Source organism: Notolepis coatsorum (genome assembly GCF_963971535.1).
Source record: "Notolepis coatsorum genome assembly, chromosome: 5".
Classification (NCBI taxonomy): Eukaryota; Metazoa; Chordata; class Actinopteri; order Aulopiformes; family Paralepididae; genus Notolepis; species Notolepis coatsorum.
In genome coordinates, this window is record NC_140169.1 from 173,532,214 (window position 1) to 173,553,219 (window position 21,006).

Consider the following 21,006-nt stretch of genomic DNA (forward strand, 5'->3'; position numbering starts at 1 on the left):
CGCCAGAAGTGGGTAAAGGAGAGAGACAATTTGACAGAAGGAACAGTCGTCATGATTATCGATCAATCACAGCCCAGAGCTATGTGGCCGGCCGGCCGCGTAAGCAAAGTGATCACCGGTGCCGACGGCAAGGTCCGAGCAGCTGAAGTGCTCGTCCAGGGTCGCACTTACACCCGTCCCGTGGCAAGGCTCATAGAACTGCCTCGACTCCCAGACACAATCGATGATGACCATGACCCTACAACCCTATGACTTTGTGAAGTTGACTGACCCCTACAGCAAACCCTTATGTGTAAATAGACAACGCGATTAATCTGTCTCTGTTTAACTGATTAGGTCTGGGACCTATTCAGGGGGTGGCTGTTGTGAAGGGCCAGATTAAACCGAATATATATATTTATTTATATATATATATTTAATTGTATTTGTATATTCTCTAATATTCCCTGATATCCCTTGTATATTCCTTGTACAATATGCATTGAATATCCATTCTAGCCTACTGAACATCCCATAATAGTCTCCATTCTACTATTGGTCGAGACCTTGGTGCCAGGCTGCCATACCCCGCAGACCCAGTTCAAACGTACCGCTCCACATGTACGAACAAGTCCTAGTTCCGCGTAGGAATCTGGCTACCGCACCACTAATGGGACTATTTGTTCATAGTGCGTATATATACTGCGCTACTAAAGTAGGACTTTCTTTTCAGTCCAGTTTCTTACCCTCCAATAGAGTCACAGACGTAAAGCCTCCCCGCGACGCCACGTGTGGGAGTAAGGCCAAGTTCGCCTACCATCGGTATTGAGACATCGTGTATATTAATATTTGAATAGTCATATTTGGCACTATATCGTCGAGTTGGACGTAGTCTATTAAGCTAATAATAGTCTGTTAATATATAGTGCTTCGTGCGGTGAGAATACTACCGTAGTCAGTACCCCATCGTTTCGGGCAGAGAACTGGCTGCTTACCCAGGGTGGTTGACCCCATGTGAAGCTGCACCCGAGGAGCCCCAGAGCCGACGAGCGAGTGGACCTGTATACCGGATTATTCTACCGACGACAGCCCGCCTTCCCAGGCACGGATTATGCTTTGTATACTTTGATTATTCCATGGATAAAGACCCCCGACACTGCCGTGTGTTGGAACCCCCCCCCCTGGAGAGGACGCAAGGTGAGGAGACGCTCTGCAAGACGAGGTCGCTTCACGTCTCTCCCCCATGGACCGGAGAGAGCCGGCCCACAAAGAGTCCACCTGCTTTCATCTGTGGTCCAAGGATCGCCGGCGCATTGAACGGCACTACAGTGGGTTCACCTGGGATACCCTTGGCCGGACGAGGCAGCCGGATTCTACCCCCCCCCCCCTCCTACTCCTGTCAGCTTACAAGCGACCGGATTAACCCCCTCTAGTGTATCTAGTATATAATCATTAAAGTATCATTGCTGTTATTCCTTAACTATTCCAGGTCGTATATTTACCACCTGCGCCTTCAGAGATTGGACATTCTCTATTGATATACCGACGAATACTCTTTGCCATAAAAGTGCATACTATTTCAATTCATAAATGTAATTAAGTGATTAAGTGCTTGTTCTACACACCATCGCTGTGTAGAAATAAAGACCTGTTTCGACTTCGTACATTTGTGTTGGATCCGTTTCATCTACGTGAGAGTGTTTATGATAATATATTTATGCCGTGTACTGGGTGGCCGAATATTAAGTACAAAGGTAGTGGTAGTAAGTATCATATCTAGTAATACAGTCAGGGAATTGTACCCCTCAGTTACATATACTGTACGTAGGGCAGAGCACACATACAGCATCTACCAAATCCTAATGAAACAAGTCATTAATGGAATAACAAGCCATACTGCATTCATTCATTACGCCGTAGGCTATATATATTATATTTCATTAATTCATTCATATACAGTACTGCGCGCGCGCGCGTGTGTGTGTGCGCGCGCGCTGCGGCAGGTGTACCACGTGCTGTATATGATGACAATACATTAATCTAATCTCATTTCGATGGGTCGCAAGACTCGCAAAGCACTTCCGCCATTCCATTTTCACACAGCTGCGTCACTAGTTGCCTTATAAGGAGCTCTGGAGGCGTTGTTTTGTATGCAAATGACCTGAACAGGAACGCGCTTTTGAGATTAAGACAGAATCACATTCGCCAAGCAGGTACCAGATCTTGTCACAGGTGCGACCGTTTCAGCCACTTAAGACATATTACCAGCACGTTCGGGACTCAGAGTGAACTTGTCATTGGTTTTGTCTCAGTGGTTCCAAGATAAGTCTTCCAAAAGAACTCTTTGAAAAATTTTGGAGAATGAGACCCAATAATGCCTAAAAGAGAAGATTCTATCAACACCATGATTATGGTCAGGTAACGGCTGTATACGTTTTGAACTTGAGAGGCCACTGTACTCTATTGACTGTAGATGATTCAGAGCTTAATTAATGACACCTAAGTGTACCATATTCAAGTGTCCAGATGGACCCAGATGCTCATTTTTGGACTTGATTACGGATCAGACAATAATGACTAAAAGAGAAGATTCTATCAACACCATGATTATGGTCAGGTGAATGAATGAATGAATGAAAACTTTATTTAACAGATTGCAGAATGGGTACAATACAGTACGGCTCAATACACACAATTGTTAAGGGGTTGCAGACCTGAGAAAGACGTTTGTCTTGTTTCCATCAGGGTCCCCCATTTTCAATTCATATAGACATTTATGACATACACAACATACATGACATTTATGGCATAGGGACATATAGGTATTTAGTACTGATACATTTGTGACATAAACGGTATTCAAATATACAGTACTGTTACCCCTAGATCCTGACAGAGTATATACATATGATGGGGAGGGGACTGTACATTAGGAGGGGGTGGGTGGGTGGGAGAGAAATATACATACGGCGGGGAGGGAATATATACATGCGGTGGGGAGGAGACTGTCTATTAGGAGGTGGTGGGGGTTTTGGGCATTTACGGTGGCCAGTTTCGAATTGCAGCCTCCCGTAGGTGCTCTTTAAGAGCGGTTTTGAATGTGGGTAGGGATTCACATTCCTTTACAGCTTTGGGTAGGGCGTTCCACATTGATGTGGCATAATTGCGAAACGTGTTTAGTCCCTTGTTTGAGCCGAATCTGGGTTTAACATGATTTGTTGAGCTTCCTCTGGTGTAGTGGTTGTGGTATTCACTGACCTTTGGGAAGTATTTTGACATGTACATGGGTACCTTAGTCGTATAGTGTATCTTGTAGACCAGGCCCATTGCAAGTTGCTGTACTCTGTCGTCTACTCTAAGCCATCCTAGGTTGTCAAAGTGGGCAGGGGTGAGGTGGGTTCTGGGGTTCAGGTCAAGTAGTAGTCTGACCAGTTTGTTTTGTGATGTTTGTAATTTTGTTTTAAGCGCCTTTGAGGTGCTTTGGTACCATGAGGTGCACGCATAGTCGTAGTACCCTTGAATGAGTGCTCCTGCCAGAGTCTTCAGGGTATTCTTGTTTACCAGAGAGGAGATCCGGTACAAGAATCTAGTTCGTTGGTTGACTTTTTTTATTACATTGGATGCCATTTTGTCACAGGAAATATTAGCCTCTAGGATGGAACCCAGGTAGGTAATTTCGTCTTTCCTTGTGACAATATTGTCACCCACTGTAACTGAGAAGCCGTCGGTCTTGCTGAGTTTGTTATTTGAACTGAAGAGAATGGACTCTGTTTTGCCCATGTGTAATGATAGTTTGTTATCAGCGAGCCATATGCAGATTTTGCCTAGTTCCGAGCTGAGGGTTTTTTCAACCTGCAACTTGTTCTTGTCAGAGACCAGCAGGGCTGAGTCGTCCGCAAACAGGAACAAGTTGCAGTCACAGGCTGACGACATGTCATTTGCATAAATTAGGAAGAGTAGCGGTCCTAGTATGCTTCCTTGTGGAACACCACAGCTCACTGTGAGGGGGGGGGATAGAGTACCGTTTACCTCTACCATCTGTTCTCTCCCCTCCAGATAGGATTGCATCCAGCTCACTGATAAGCTATCAAAACCAATTGCTTTTAGCTTGTCAATCAGAATGGAGTGATTGACAGTGTCGAAGGCCTTTTGTAGGTCCAGCATGACCATGCCGCAGTATTTGCCCGCGTCCACCTCTTGTTTGATGTGGTCGTTCAAATAGAGGAGGCATGTGTCAGTGGAGTGGGACGTTCTGAAGCCAGATTGGAATTCGTAGATTAGATTTTTTTCCGCCAGGTACTTTTCGACCTGTTCGTAGACTATTTTCTCCATGACTTTCGAGATGGAGGTAAGAATAGAAACAGGGCGGTAGTTGCCTGGGTCTAATTTGCTGCCCTTTTTGTGCAGAGGGGTCACTCTCGCAATTTTGAAGTCCTTGGGGACGTGTCCCTGTTTTATAGAGAGGTTTATTATGTGTGTGATGACTGGGGTGATGGCGGCTGCTGCGTCTCTGAGGAATTTGGAGGGGATGTTGTCATGGCCAGTGGCCTTGTTAGGTTGGAGGGCGCTAAATTTTTTGAGTACCTCATCGGTTGTTACCATTTCAAGTTTGAAGTCGTCTTTGTGGACCCCTAGGTTTTTGTAGTATGCTACTATGTGTTCTACCCCATAATGCCCTGAGTGGGAGGGTAGTTTGTTTACCAGTGTTGTGGCTATGTTTGTGAAGAAGATGTTTAAGTAATTGGCTACATCCAGCTTGTCTGTGATGAGCGTGTTGTCCGTCTTTATGTTTATGTTTGAGAATCTGGTTTTAAGTTTTTTACTGCAGCCTAGTTGATTATTGAGTAATTTCCAAAGTTCACAGGGTTTGTTTTTTGTTTTCCTCAGTTTTGTCGTTGATGAAATTTCTTTTGTAATGGCTGTATAAGCCACTGTACTCTATTGTCTGTAGATGATTCAGAGCTTAATTAATGACAGACGCTAATTTTTGGACTTGATTACGGATCAGACAATAATGCCTACTCTCTTCTTTTTTTTTGAGCGCATCCTATGCCCTTCTAAGCGTCGGGCCCTACTAAGTTTTATAGCGTGGGATTATTTGTTAACACAAAAGGTCAATGAACATTGAAATGCCTTTTCTGTTGTTATTATTATTATTATTATTATGATTGGCAAATGTTATAACTTATAGCACCCCTCAGGGGCGGACTGGGACACAAATTCAGCCCGGGACATTCAGACGCACCACCCCACGCACCGGCGCCGAAACCGGCCCACACAACGCCCGTTATGAAACACTCGTCCAGTATTAAACAACCCAAGGCTGTGGCTAAGGAGTCAACATCAGGGATTGTAGCGGCCTCTTCCTGGGTCCGCTTCTAGTGGCAGTCGGGGAGGTATTCCGTACGCGCTTTCTTATCAATAATAGTCTCCACACTTTCAGTTCCGTTGTCAGATATCAAGTGGATATCCGATTTATTTAGAAAAGTATTTTTACATGGCAGATGGGATCAAAGCGATCCAAAGTGTTCCTAAGCGATCCAAAACTATCAGAAGCGGTCAGAAAACTGTGTGCCATTCCCCGTTCTACACCCCCCAGCTGATTACCATCAATAATTTATGCCCTCAGCTGCGCAGTGGCTGGTCCGCCTTGACAGGTAAACCACCTACAGTACAACTGAGTTCATTCAATTTTCCCCAGAATAGGTCAGCACTGGGCAAGCATTCCTCTTTTGGCTACACAGATAAATCATAACATTCACATAAATCATATCCTTCTATTTGATATAATAATAATAATAATAATAATAATAATAATAATAATAATAATAATAATAATAATAATAATAATAATAATAATAATAATAATAATAATAATAATAATAATAATAATAATAATAATAATAATAATAATAATAATAATAATAATAATAATAATAATCCATAACCAAAACACTCATATGGCCCTTACACCGGCCCCTAATTGTGTCTACACAATTACAAAACAAATAACATGGTCAGGTGAGTGTTCATTATAGCTGGAAATTCTTCTTTGATTCCAGTAGTAGGCAAAGCTTATTGATTGGCCTCTGTAGCACATTGGTCTTGGTTTTCACTCTGACACTTCGTACTAAGCCTTTGTCATCTGGAAAGATTTCCACGATCCGTCCGAGCGGCCAGGGTTCCTGGGCGCTGTGTAGTCCACTATAATGGATATGATAATGTTCATTCAAAAATCCATATTTTAGTCTTCTGGACATTCCTTGTCACAAAATAACAAGATCTTCAAGTCGATGATTAATTCATAACTTATAATAGTCCATAATAAATTAAAATGTCTTAATGATGCATGTTCCATTGTCTTAATGATGCATGTTCCATTGTCTTAATGATGCATGTTCCATTGTCTTATTTGGGTATTATTGTCGTGTGATCAATACACCATGTTCACATTATGGCTTGTGTTTCCTTTTCTCAAGTCAAGACCTTAGCTTACTCTTGGTCAGCCTCTCCCATACCCTACCGAAGTGGGCTGCAAGGGGGGGGGGGGGTTGAGAATCCACAATCCACTTCACTCCAGAGTTTGCCATGGTGGTGCCTCGGAATGATGATGTGAATCAAACACCACTCATGTTGTCTTCTCTTTCTTTCTTTTATGATACACCCTGTAATGGAGTATGTACCAGACATGGCCATCTTTCCTGCTTAGCTCTTGAAGAGGTACATTCTCTGTGCTCTTAGATATGCCAGTCTTCTCTCTGCTCTTAGATCTTCCAGACTTGTCTTTGCTCTCAGACTTGTCTTCTTGGGCTTGATGTCCTCTTCTTCATCCGGTTTGCTTTTCTTGACCCTCTTGTCGTTTTCGGTCTTAATTTTCTTAGGTTTGAAGTTGATTTCTGCTACATCATCTTGCTCCCTCTTCAGAGACTTGTGGTGTTCAGGAGAGTGGTAGAAGTCTTCTTCAGGCTCAGACTTTACATTCACACGTGGAGAACTGCCAAAGTCATTCACTTCCTTCTTGATCTTGCCGTCAAGGGACTTCACCTTCTCCTCCTTTCTCTTGTCCTTGTGCTTGTCCTTGTCCTTATGTTTATCTGTGCCGCCATCTTTGTGCTCTGCATCCTTCCTGAGCTTCTTTTGCAGGTGCATGAAAATCGGAGTCACCTGTGGCTTGGTGGCGGCTGTCTGCTGCTGTTTCAGCTGTTGTCTTTGCTGCACCCTCTGCTGCTTCTTCTTCAGCTGGGCCTGGCTCACTGCAGGCTTCGGGGTCGGTGCCGTCTGGACCTGGTTCTTCTGCTGGTTCTGCTGAGCCTGGAGGACCAGGCTCTGGGCTAGCTTCAGCTGGTTCTGCCGCTGCACCAGCTTCTGCTGATCTAGCTTCTGCTGAGCTAGCTTCTCCTGAGCAAGCGTCTGCTGCGCCAGCTTCTCCTGAGCTAGCGTCTCCTGAGCTAGCATCTGCTGAGCTAGTGTCGCGGGTGGGGGTATGTGTGTGTCTGTGTGTATTCATGGAGCGGTGGGATCTACCCATGGGCGTTCCCTCTCTTGCGTTACAGGCTGTGCCGTTGGAGGAAGCTGATTGGCTGGCTGGCGCATAGGGGCAGTGCCCTGGAACCCCGCAAACTCGCTCAAAAGGGAGGCGAGTATTGTCAGCTGGGGGGGAGACACAGAAGGATGAGACCCGGAGCAGAGGAGGAAAGAGAAACCCGAGGACGCCGACTGGTGATATTGCTGGTACACACAGCGATATTGCTGCTTCCTTGAACGAAAACGGTAGTCGAGAGGACGGTAGCAGAGGACGCAGGGCTAAGGAGTACGAGGACACGCGGCTCTTTTGTGTTTTTAACTTTTCCTCCAGTGGAACCAGTTCATAGCGGCGACTGCGGTGTTTCCCCCACAGTGGAAGCGAGTGGAGCTTCAGACCGGAGAGACATTATCGCCACACCGGGCGCCGTGAGTAAAGAACGCAAGACAGTAGAATACGTGCCTAAACAAACTAACTATTTTCCCGAGTGGTAAATGAAGACGAACAGTGACTGCATGTGAATTAGGATTATTATTAGTGGCGTGAAGCTGAAGATTATCGGAACGGCATACAGTAAAGCCAGTAATACTGTCGAAGACTGGAACCTAGTATTGTGGATTCTCCATCCTCTGTGAACTACCTTTCTCTCTTTTCTAAATCATATGGAGGATATCTAATCCATTGTGCATTGTGACGAACCCGTGAACGGGGGGACCTTGCTCTTACTGACTGTGCCTTTCATTGCAGGCGGAAGGACGTTATTGCACGCCTGGTGCTTGGAGTGCCTAAAACACCCCAGTACAGACAGAACAGTTTTTAGCCCAAAGCCGAGAGGGGCTACGGGAGCGGAAGGAGGTGGCGTCCTTCCGGCCCTCAGCTTCGGGCCCCGGTTATCATTAACCTTTTTTGTATTGTTTGTAACTCAGCGCTTCCACTGCCCCAGACCTAGGTTAGGATATGGGAGGAGTATTCTAGGCCTGGTCACAACCCCTAGCGGTGAACAACACCCACTATCCTATCCAAACCCCCTTAATTTACCGTGTGAACACTTAGTGTGTATTTATCTACCTATATTCTCCCTAAATCATTTGCCGTGGCTCCCCGAGGGATAGTGTGATATCGATACTTATTTCAGGCTGTTTGCAGTGAACCGTGTGGTATAGTGTGATTCTAAGTTGACGTTTGATAGTCATAGACCCGTGTGCAGGGCAGACTCTTTTTCCTTCACGTGTGTAGTGTCTCAGGGGCGGGGATAGGTGGCGTGGGTGGGAGTAACAGTCTGGGGGTGGGTTTACGGGGCATGGAGCACTTCCTCCTTTTAAACTACCCTAGGCTTAAGAGGCGTGGGTATTTTAATCTAGTCTAATAGTGTTTAGGTAGGTTTATGAATTGGTATCTTATGTATTAAAGTATTGCCTGTTTTTCTTAAATACCATTATGTAATAAAGTATTGCTTGTTTTTGCTAAACATTCTCTCCTTGTCTGTCTGTGGTCCTGGGGAATCTGTTGTGGTAGTTCAGCTGAGCTCTTTGGAAAGTACACCTGTGCGCTTGCACTTCCTAGCTGTAGACTGGGGTGCTTTTCATTGGGGTCAGGTGACACTAGCATCTGCTGTGCCAGCTTCTCCTGAGCTAGCGTCTGCTGCGCCAGCTTCTTCTGAGCTAGCATCTGCTGTGCCAGCTTCTCCTGAGCTAGCATCTGCTGTGCCAGCTTCTCCTGAGCTAGTATCTGCTGTGCCAGCTTCACCTGAGCTAGCATCTAAGATAGGATAAATTAAGATAGGATATTCCTTTATTGATCCCCTTGGGGAAATTCAGGCATCATAGCAGCATGTGGGAAGGGGGGGAGGGGGTACAGGTAGTAAAAACAACACAAGCAGTGTAAACAAATAGTTTAATAGTAATAATTTACTATCTAACTAACTGAAAAATATATTCACAGTATTCACAGTGTCACATAAGGTGCAGTATGCATAAGGTAGTGTTATAATTTACTATCTACTGAAATATACATTATTCACAGTATCACAGTATCCACTGAAATATACATTATTCACAGTATCCACATAAGGTGCAGTATGCCTAAAGTAGTGTTATTGTCCTCCTTGGGTTCCTATTAGTCCTAGGTCAATGTCTGGCAGCAGTCGCTGCCCCCTGTTTTGGAGCCTGGAGGCCGCTAGTCGCTGCCCACTGTTGTGGAGCCTGATGGCCGCTGGTATGAAGGACTGTCCGAGGCGGTTAGTTGAGTTTCAGGGGGTATGAGTCTGTGGCTGAACGAGCTTCTCATCTTGACTAGCTCGTCGTAGAGGGGGTGGTAGGGTTTCTCCATGATGGCAGCCAGGCATCCCTGGACACGCGCATCCAGGGGTGGTCGGCGATCTGCTCCAGGCTCGGCCGGTCGGAGGGCCGCAGGGCCAGGCACCACTCGATCAGCTGTTGACACTCTGATGAGGAGGAGAAGAAGAAAGCACAGCGTCAAACAGAGCCACTTGATCAGCTGTTGGCACTCTGACGAGAAGAGAGCACAGCGTGAAACCAAGGCGCTGTTGTCGCAGGCGGAAGGGTTTCATCCGCTTGTCATGTAACTCAACATCATAAAATAAAAGTGTAAAAAGTAGAGCCTGACCGATACTGGATTTTTGGGGCCAATGCCGATATTAGGAGTAAAATATTCCCAATATCGATACACTGTATCTTTATCATTGTTTTTTTTTATGTAGTTCCACACATTACTTCTTCCACCTTCAGATATAAAGTCTAAATAAATAGAATTATTTTTAATAAAAAATAAAGTGAAACATTAACTGAATTGAGCTGGAAGTTGGAACCAAACTAGTTTGCATTGCATGTTCTACTTTATATTATAAATAGCTTAATCTTCACCAATGATGAATTTATCATTATATATAGGTAATATGTAGGTATATCAAAAGAAAATACGTCTTGTTGATGTCCTCTCTACTAACTTAAAATCATGTATCCTCTACTCTTATCAACCCAGCTGTGAGATTTATGTAGACAGTGCTAATGAGTCTGCTGAGAGTATTGTAAACAATGACTGAGTATTGAATGATGAATTAAATAAATCGGTAAAAAAATATATATATATGATTTCGGCTATTTTCAATCTAGACCCCCGTCCTTTGTACAGATCTGATTCAACCGGATCAATCTCGAGCGAGAGGTGTTGAACTCCAGCCAGTTGGAGCAGCCCCAAGAAAACATAACTCACCACCACTACACTACACGTCCCTGTTGTGAGTCTGAACAGAGCCCCAGTGAGCGAAACACACTACTACACTATACATGACTTCCGGCTTCAACATGGACGGTCGCATTTTACGCAGCTCCCGTAACCAACGCAACAGATCAACAACAAAAAAGTATTTTGCGCATTTTATACTTTCCCTCCTGTGGATTATGGATTTGAACCTGAATTCACAACTCAAGCAGCAAATCCAGACAGAAGTGGAGGGTAGCGAAAACGCAAATCAGCAGTCCCATTGCGACTTCTACTTATTAACGGGCATGGAGAGGAAACATCCAGCCTTCGGAGCCACGACCATCCACACAGTACTTACTGCAAATCTGGAACGAAAGAAATTACCCCCGACAGGCAAGTGTAATAAGAGATCAATGTTTTTATTATATCTGCTCATGTCGGGTGACATCAGAACCCTGGTCCCGTAATGACACGGAACCAGAGACTACAGTTAAATCTGCTGACCCAAGAAGCAGCAGCCAGCTTCGCCAGCACAACAGATCAACTGCTACCCACACAGACGGCGGCTAACGACATGATCAACGGCAACATTCCTCATCTACCGCCTCTGCAAAAGAACCCACGAGAGGCCACAGCGAGAGGGAAGGAACCGTGGTTCACAACCGAGGCGCCCAGCACGTTGCGGGGACAAAACAGCGAGGCATCGCTCCTCACACCGGCACCGGCCGCAACTGACGCTTCAGCCAGCAGCTGCACCAGCCGACCAGCAAGCGGCGACACACCCTCACCGAAGCCCCAGCAGACTTGGCGAGAGGCTAGAGGGAGAGCGGCGTGGGACATCGAGACCACCAAGGACCTGACGGTTAGCTTGGCTGGCCCCGCCATGCCAGCTAGTCTACCCGGGCCGGGGCCAGGACAAAAGGCACCCCCCCTCCCCCACAATGGAGTACGAACAGACACATCTGTAAACAACCAGCCCCCCCCCCCACATCGCGGGCTTTCACACAGAGGAATACAGACTCCAGCGAAGGACAAAGAATCACCCCCTCCCCCCCTCCCCCTCCCCATTCACGGCACAAACAGCAACAACGCCCCCCCTCCCCCCACCACAGGACAGGACACAAACGAACAGAGTTACCTCAAATGTGACGACATCAATCTGATTACCAGCAAAAATGGACTACACATATTTCATCTTAATACAAATAGCCTGAGACCTAAACTGGCTGAAATCAAACAGTTGTTTTTAAACGGTAAGGCTAACATATTATGTTTCACAGAAACAAAATTAGACTCATCTGTACAGGATCCAGAGATTGAAATTGAAAACTACTCAATAGTCAGGAGGGATAGGAACCAGTATGGAGGTGGTGTCTGTGTGAATATACACAAGGATACCAAATACATCAACCGTACTGACCTTAACCATGATGAAATTGAAACTGTTTGGATTGAAATCTTATTAGACAGGGCGAAACCAGTACTAGTAGGCACAATCTATAGACCACCAGAACAGAGTGGCTTTTATGACACACTTGATGGGGTGGAGGGGGTAGAAAAAAATTCTTATTGGGGACTGGAACACGGATATGCTGCGTAAAGCGGCACCCGTCTTCAAGGCCTTCAGTAGATTTTCTGATCTGCACGGTTTCAGCCAGCTAATCACCCAACCCACAAGGGTATGCGATTCGACACAAACCACCATTGACCTCATTTTGACCTCTGACAAGTCAATGATCTCCAATAAAGGGGTGATAGCATGCGGGTTAAGTGATCATTATATGATTTTCTGTACCCGCAAAAAGCTAAAACAGAAGGCCGGCTGTCACAAAACAGTCACATCTAGAGACCTCAAAACTTACTCTAGAGAGGCCTTTAACCTAGAACTGGGGAGCTTGGACTGGTCAGATGAACTCAGTGGTACACAGGTTGAAGAAACATGGCTTGGATTCAAAACCAAATTCACAGAAATACTCAACAACATGGCACCCATAAGAACCACCAGGGTTAAAAATCGCGCTGAGGCATGGATGCACACTGAAATACTGGCCGCTATGAAAACCAGAGACAAAAAATGCTCTGAACCTCATAAAAGTCAGACAAAGCTTTCCAAAAGCTCAAACAGTGAACTCCAAGCCCACGTGGTTGAACTAAAAATTCAAAGAAACAGACTAAGAAATGACGTAAACACCATGATCAGAACCGCAAAAAGAAATTTCATCAACGACAAAACTGAGGAAAACAAAAACAAACCCCGCGAACTTTGGAAATTACTCAATAATCAACTAGGCTGCAGTAAAAAACTTAAAACCAGATTCTCAAACATAAACATAAAGACGGACAACACGCTCATCACAGACAGACAAGCTGGATGTAGCCAATTACTTAAACATCTTTTTCACAAACATAGCCACAACACTGGTAAACAAACTACCCTCCCACTCAGGGCATTATGGGGTAGAACACATAGTAGCATACTACAAAAACCTAGGGGTCCACAAAGACGACTTCAAACTTGAAATGGTAACAACCGATGAGGTACTCAAAAAATTGAGCGCCCTCCAACCTAACAAGGCCACTGGCCATGACAACATCGCCTCCAAATTCCTCAGAGACGCAGCAGCCGCCATCACCCCAGTCATCACACACATAATAAACCTCTCTATAAAACAGGGGCACGTCCCCAAGGACTTCAAAATTGCGAGAGTGACCCCTCTGCACAAAAAGGGCAGCAAATTAGACCCAGGCAACTACCGCCCTGTTTCTATTCTTACCTCCATCTCGAAAGTCATGGAGAAAATAGTCTACGAACAGGTCGAAAAGTACCTGGCGGAAAGAAATCTAATCTACGAATTCCAATTTGGCTTCAGAACGTCCCACTCCACTGACACATGCCTCCTCTATTTGAACGACCACATCAAACAAGAGGTGGACGAGGGCAAATACTGCGGCATGGTCATGCTGGACCTACAAAAGGCCTTCGACACTGTCAATCACTCCATTCTAATGGACAAGCTAAAAGCAATTGGTTTTGATAGCTTATCAGTGAGCTGGATGCAATCCTACCTGGAGGGGAGAGAACAGATGGTAGAGGTAAACGGTACTCTATCCCCCCCCTCACAGTGAGCTGTGGTGTTCCACAAGGAAGCATACTAGGACCGCTACTCTTCCTAATTTATGCAAATGACATGTCGTCAGCCTGTGACTGCAACTTGTTCCTGTTTGCGGACGACTCAGCCCTGCTGGTCTCTGACAAGAACAAGTTGCAGGTTGAAAAAACCCTCAGCACGGAACTAGGCAAAATCTGCATATGGCTCGCTGATAACAAACTATCATTACACATGGGCAAAACAGAGTCCATTCTCTTCGGTTCAAATAACAAACTCAGCAAGACCGACGGCTTCTCAGTCACAGTGGGTGACAATATTGTCACAAGGAAAGACGAAATTACCTACCTGGGTTCCATCCTAGAGGCAAATCTTTCCTGTGACAAAATGGCATCCAATGTAATAAGAAAAGTCAACCAACGAACTAGATTCTTGTACCGGATCTCCTCTCTGGTAAACAAGAATACCCTGAAGACTCTGGCAGGAGCACTCATTCAAGGGTACTATGACTATGCGTGCACCTCATGGTACCAAAGCACCTCAAAGGCGCTTAAAACAAAATTACAAACATCACAAAACAAACTGGTCAGACTACTACTTGACCTGAACCCCAGAACCCACCTCACCCCTGCCCACTTTGACAACCTAGGATGGCTTAGAGTAGACGACAGAGTACAGCAACTTGCAATGGGCCTGGTCTACAAGATACACTATACGACCGGGGTGCCCATGTACATGTCAAAATACTTCCCAAAGGTCAGTGAATACCACAACCACTACACCAGAGGAAGCTCAACAAATCATGTTAAACCCAGATTCGGCTCAAACAAGGGACTAAACATGTTTCGCAATTATGCCACAACAATGTGGAACGCCCTACCCAAAGCTGTAAAGGAATGTGAATCCCTGCCCACATTCAAAACCGCTCTTAAAGAGCACCTACGGGAGGCTGCAATTCGAAACTGGCCACCGTAAATGCCCAAAACCCCCACCACCTCGTAATAGACAGTCTCCTCCCCACTGCATGTATATATTCCCTCCCCGCCGTATGTATATTTCCCTCCCACCCACCCACCCCCTCCTAATGTACAGTCCCCTCCCCATCATATGTATATACTCTGTCAGGATCTAGGGGTAACAGTACTGTATATTTGAATACCGCTTATGTCACAAATGTATCAGTACTAAATACCTATATGTCCCTATGCCATAAATGTCATGTATGTTGTGTATGTCATAAATGTCTATATGAATTGAAAATGGGGGACCCTGATGGAAACAAGACAAACGTCTTTCTCAGGTCTGCATCCCCTTAACAATTGTATGTATTGAGCCGTACTGTATTGTACCCATTCTGCAATCTGTTAAATAAAGTTTTCATTCATTCATTCATTCATTCATTCATTCATTCATTCATTCATTCATTCATTCATTCATTCATTCACTGGCGTTGCGAGAGTTCGAGTGAGCGAACCTAGCGGCGGACACTCTCCTTCTGAAGTCTAGCCTCCCTCTGAGGATCTCCTCGTCCTGCTCGAAGGGGATGGCCCCGCACACCATGTCGTAGAGGAGCACACCCAGCGACCACACCGTCGCAGAGCGCCCGTGATACCGGTGGAAACGGATCCACTCGGGCGGGCTGTACACTCTCGTGCCTGGAGGAGGAGAAAGGGGAAAGGCTTTAGTTTGTGTGTTGTTATGAGACATTATTCATTCCTCTCGGTGCAGGGAGGGAACCAACAGTCGTAACATCGTATGCGACAGTTTAGCTTCCCAGTATAGTGCTTAGGGTACGGTACGTTTGAACCAAGAAGAAGACGTTCTACTGCCGGACTGTACTGTGGATATTCCACGCGCTGCGTTTAGGAATATATAGGCGAGAGGCTAGGGGGTCGCACTGACCACAGCTTAGCTTCAAGTATAGGACTAGCAACCTGGTTAGCTCCACGCGTCGCCACGCCGTTTCCAGCCCTCGAAGCAGACGCCGCCGCCCGACGGCACGCGGCTCTACTCGCCTGCAGCCTGCACCTGTTTACCACCAGCCCAGCCAGCTCTCCTGTGTATCACGCAGGGCCGTTTGACGGCCAACCCACGCCCCAAACATTTGTTGTGGGGATGGAACAGCACTCGGTTGGTACACTCACACCAGGTACTGTTAGCGCTCCCAGCGCTCTGGAACATTATCGGCGAACATTCTCCTTTTCGAGAGCATGCCCTCTAAGGGCGAAGAGAATACATACTTTCAGGGCTGTACACTGCGACGAGATGGTTGCAAATTGCCCCTTAATTTGGCCGTTGCGAGTTGGAAATATTATTTGGGAGCAACTTTGCGAGTTGTGATTTCAACCCTTCATTCGCATTTCACTCCTAAATTAATCCATACAAATTGGATACATTTAAAAAAAAACATTAGCCTACAACCAAGGCTGTACAGTGCGACACAATGTCGTGGTGCTATGAAAGAATCTGTCGGCAATGAATGAACTTACTGCGATCACCGATAGCCTGAGTGAAAAAAAAGATTTGCGTGTGGAGTGAATCTGGGTCACGCTATATACTTGGTACTTGTAGTCTATTGTGCGATTAAAGACCATGTCCCTGTCTGCGTAGAGTCTATACAACAACACCAAATCCCATAATTCCTAGCAAAACGAAACTGAATGTGGCCTCTCTTCCTTTCAATATGGGCTATTGCATCGCCAAAGAAGCACCTCCTTTCAATACATTTAAGACGCAAATTTTGCTCTGCAAGAACAACGGAGTGGATATCAGTCCATCTTATGACAACCACGTCCGATGTGGAGAGATGATAAGATGATGATGATTGACGTGATGATGTGATGATTGATTGACAGGGACACGGACACTTCTAACGTTCAGGTTCAGCCATGCATTAGGTGAGTAGTAGTAGCCCACTATTAGGACGTGAAATACTGTCTACTTAAATTTATAAAATATCAACCTATCTATCTATCTAATAATGAGACAATATGCAAATAAGATAATACTAATAATTGTCACGGTTCCCCGTATATGAAATGAAAGTGGCTTGCAACTTTACTGCTGGTAAAATCACTGTTTATTTCTCCTTTAGCATAGTATTACATTCCACTTCTATAAACAATCAAAGTCCTACCGTAAGAGCCTCATACGGGTCAATTAAACCTTTTTGATTAGTCTTTCCTTCGAGCTAAGTTGGACTGAACATTTCACTGTCAAAAGCGCAAATGTAAATAAGGTTGCGTCGCAACACGGTTTTCAAAATAAAGGTCACATATACAAATACCTCTCAATGCTTATTAAAAAAAGTTCTGGATATACATAAACATTAATTGGCATAGATCTCTATAAACGGCCCAACACATTGATCACTTTAGGCACACACTGAAACCAGTAACATCACAAATATGAAGCAGGTAATTACCTATACAAATAATAAACCTTTCATGGGGTTATTTACAATAATAATTCATTTGATTTCTAAAGCACTTTTCATTGTGAAACAAATGTATGCAGAGTTTCTTGTCCTCCTGATTAATGCAATGGTGTGTGTGTTGTGGTAATCTCATTCAAGGAGCACTACACAAGCGCGCGCACACACACACACACACAGTTTGTTGTTTTTGTTCTATTAGTGATTTACACACTTTCTCAGTTGGTTCATTATAAAAGATACAAACCTGAAAACAAACGCACTTAAATGTTAAATAAAAGGACCACAGTAATGAGGCAGGAGGAACATATTTTTTTAATAATGGTAAAATTGTTATTTTAAAATTTGCCCCAGGTGTGCCCCTAGTGAAAAAGCTTAGCGTACAGCCGTGACTTTGAGCTGGCACGTGCACCAGTGACTAGGGGCGCCCCAACGTTTGTTGTTTTAGGTAATGCCGGCTTAGACAGGTATTTGGTTTCAGTGTGGGCCCACGCAAGTGTATTTATTGTGTTGTGTTATTGTGTGGTGCATATGGCACAATTGGTATATTGATGTACATGGAAAGCGTATTAACCCTGACGGGGGCTTGTTCATGTAAATACCCAATTAACACTAAAAGGAGAGGCGTATAAATGGGACCACTGTGTGTGAGTGAATTACTGTGCGTTATTGTTTAAACCTCTTCTTCCCATTAATGTGCATTATCGTTTAACCCCTTCTTCCCTACGGTCTATGTGCAATTGGGGCAGGTGCTCTGTACAGGTCTGCACCAGTCAACAAGGAAAGGTACTGCTTTGGGGAGAAATTGTATTATCTACCATCACTGCCACCGGGTGTGAGAGGGTGTGAGACGTATTAAGGGGGGTGTGGGTGTTGGAGGAAATACTACGGTCGCCCTGGAGGGCAAGAAGGACCAGCGTAGAACCCCTAGGTTAGTAAACCCTAGGCCCCATCTGCCCCGCTGCTAAATCCCAATTCTAATACTCTTACACTACAGTCGGGGGCTCAGCCGGACCCAGATCTGCTGTGTTCCCACTACCTGGTTCATAAAGTAGGGATAATCCACCCTTCTACAATAATTTATAAACAAACCACTGCGTCCCCGCCGACGCCGTCACCACGGAATATCATTATAAACACCAAGCAAAGCAGAGCCGTCTAATAGAATATGGCCCATGGTTACACACGCAAACATAATAATAACATAACATATCAACCATAACGTCATTAACCCTTTGCCTGCCGCACCACCAAACGGTCAACCCTTTCACTGCCACACGACACACCGGTTAACCCTTTCACTGCCACACAACAAGCCGGTTAACCCTTTCACTGCCACACAACAAGCCGGTTAACCCTTTCACTGCCACACAACAAGCATGTTAACCCTTTCACTGCCACACACAACAAGCCTGTTAACCCTTTCACTGCCACACTACAGAAGGTTAACCGTCGGTAGTGTGATAGTAAAGGGGTTAACCTTCTGTAGTGTGGCAGTGAAAGGGTTAAATCCCCTGCCATTCCCAAGTCTGTCGCAGCTCACCGTCGAAGTCGGTGTAGACGGTGTCTTTGAGGATGGCCCCGGAGCCGAAGTCGATGAGCTTGAGCTCGCCGGTGCGCAGGTCCACCAGCAGGTTCTCGTCCTTGATGTCGCGGTGCAGGACCCCGCAGCCGTAGCAGTGTCGGACCGCCTCCAGCACCTGGCGCAGGAAGTCCCGCGCCGTGGCCTCGTCCAGCGCGCCCTTCTCCGTGATGAAGTCGAACAGGTCCTTGACGAGCTCCGGCCGCTCCATGACGATCAGCCAGCCGTCCGGCCGCTCGTACCAGTCCAGCAGGCCGATGACCCCGCGGAACGACGAGTTGACCTTATTCAACAGGAGGATCTCCAGAGGCACCATCGCCCCGTTCTGCGAGAGGAATGATGATATACGTTATAGCCAGGCGAGGGAGAAGTACACAGCCTTATGTGGTGGCATTATTATTACTCCCACCAGTACGTCGTGACACCCATGCAGTAGAAAAGCAAAACAAGACAAAACATGTACAAGTGAGTGACTATACTTACAATAGAGCCCCACTTGGTCACACTCTCCTTGGCGACATGTTTCACAGCAACCTGGAATAAGATCAAACAACAACAACAACACACACTATGAGCCACCACAAATGTTTGTATTTATTTATTTATTATTATTATTTCAGACGTTGCATCTCATGAAATGATCAAAAAGCACAGTGGAGAAACACCTGTCCTTACCACTGCGCCATCAGAAAGCCGGCTGCCTGCGTAAACGATGCCAAAGCCCCCGCTGCCCAGCACCGAGCCCTCCTGGTAAACCTGCTCGAACGCCTCCTTTTCCATTTTCACTGCGGGACGAAAAAAGGGACACAATCAAATCTATATGTAATATATAAACAAATGCATGGTGTGGTAACTGGTGTTTTGGGGTCTAATGGGGTCCATTTCGCACTGTATTTGTAGTGATTACGTGAAGTAGTACCTGGTTGCAGCTGGATATGCCCCGGGAGATGATGGTCCAGACTGGACGGGTTGCAAATATGTGAAAATGAACCAAACTTAAGAAGACTTCCAATCCAATACAGTGCAAAAAATGAATTAAAACGTAGTAGAGGTGGTGGGTCTAATAATAATAATAATAATAATATAATTTTTTGTTATATGGTTATAATAAAAGCTTTTCTATACATTTGTCTGATTGATTGATTGAAAACTTTATTAACAGATTGCAGAGTGGGTACAATACAGTACAGCTCAATACAACAACAGTGGACTGGAGGATGAAGACCAGAAAAAGACTTTCGGCATTTTTTACATAAGGGTCCTCCATTTTCAATTCATCAAAACATTTAGAGACATATTACAAATATACAGTAGTTTCATAATATTTTTTTTTGTTTGCCACAAATATCGGTATTGGTATCGGCCGATTGTGTTAGTTGAACAATCGGTATCGGTATCTGCGGCAAATTTTCATATCGGTGCATCCCTAATACTAACCTGTAATATTAGTATAAAACCATGCTAAACACAAAAAAAAAGGCATTTATAATGCATGTCCCCTTTAAATCAACTTTCCAGCCCCCTGTCAACTGTCACATGATGTTAACTGTCAACCTGAATTAACATTCAGTATTCAATATGGTCTGATTCAATATTAACATTCAGTATTCAAGTAGAACAGCTAGCTAGCCGTTGTGGACACTCACCTTTCCACAGCAAAGCGGTAGTCAAGGCACCTTGGTTGAGAAATGCAGGCTTCAATCTATGTTGTTTAGTCTATCTGTTCAGTATACTGTTCAAAGATGCACAATGAGCTCTTCTTCTTCTTCTTCTTATGGAGGTAATGAGATCTTCTTCTTCTTCTTCTTATTTGAATTTCCGGCAGAGTAGACGCATCGAGGCGTATTACTGCCCTCCGCAATTCTTTTTATGGGCTCTTCTTCTTCTCCTTCTCCTTCTTCACCTTCTTTTTCTTCTTCTACTGGACCCCGTCATCAACTACATTGTCCATTGGAGTGCCTCTACTGCTGCTACTTCCTGTCTGAGCCCCCCTCCGCGGGACCCTCCTTGCCCCCTGCTATCTTATCCTGGGCCGCTTTGTCCCTCGCAGCCCTGTCCCTCGCAGCCCCCTCAGCCAACTCTTCACACACCTCCCTCCAGTCCAGACCTTCCAATCCCAGATGTTGAACCGCTATCCTAACATCTTCTTCTTCTTCTTCTT

At 45.2% G+C, this 21,006-nt stretch overlaps 1 protein-coding gene across 1 annotated transcript in view; it reads right to left on the reverse strand.

Moving 5' to 3' along the window:
* LOC311228469 (uncharacterized protein) overlaps positions 1–21,006 on the reverse strand; it is a gene marked incomplete at both ends in the record, with an annotated part of 109,132 nt that overhangs the window by 85,212 nt on the left and 2,914 nt on the right. Inside the window, 7 exons of the mRNA XM_084314375.1 lie at positions 6,769–7,377; positions 9,856–9,944; positions 15,276–15,485; positions 18,807–19,170; positions 19,329–19,379; positions 19,521–19,630; positions 19,765–19,850. Coding sequence (XP_084170501.1) covers positions 6,769–7,377; positions 9,856–9,944; positions 15,276–15,485; positions 18,807–19,170; positions 19,329–19,379; positions 19,521–19,630; positions 19,765–19,850 — 1,519 coding nt within the window. The remainder of the gene's footprint in view (positions 1–6,768; positions 7,378–9,855; positions 9,945–15,275; positions 15,486–18,806; positions 19,171–19,328; positions 19,380–19,520; positions 19,631–19,764; positions 19,851–21,006) is intronic.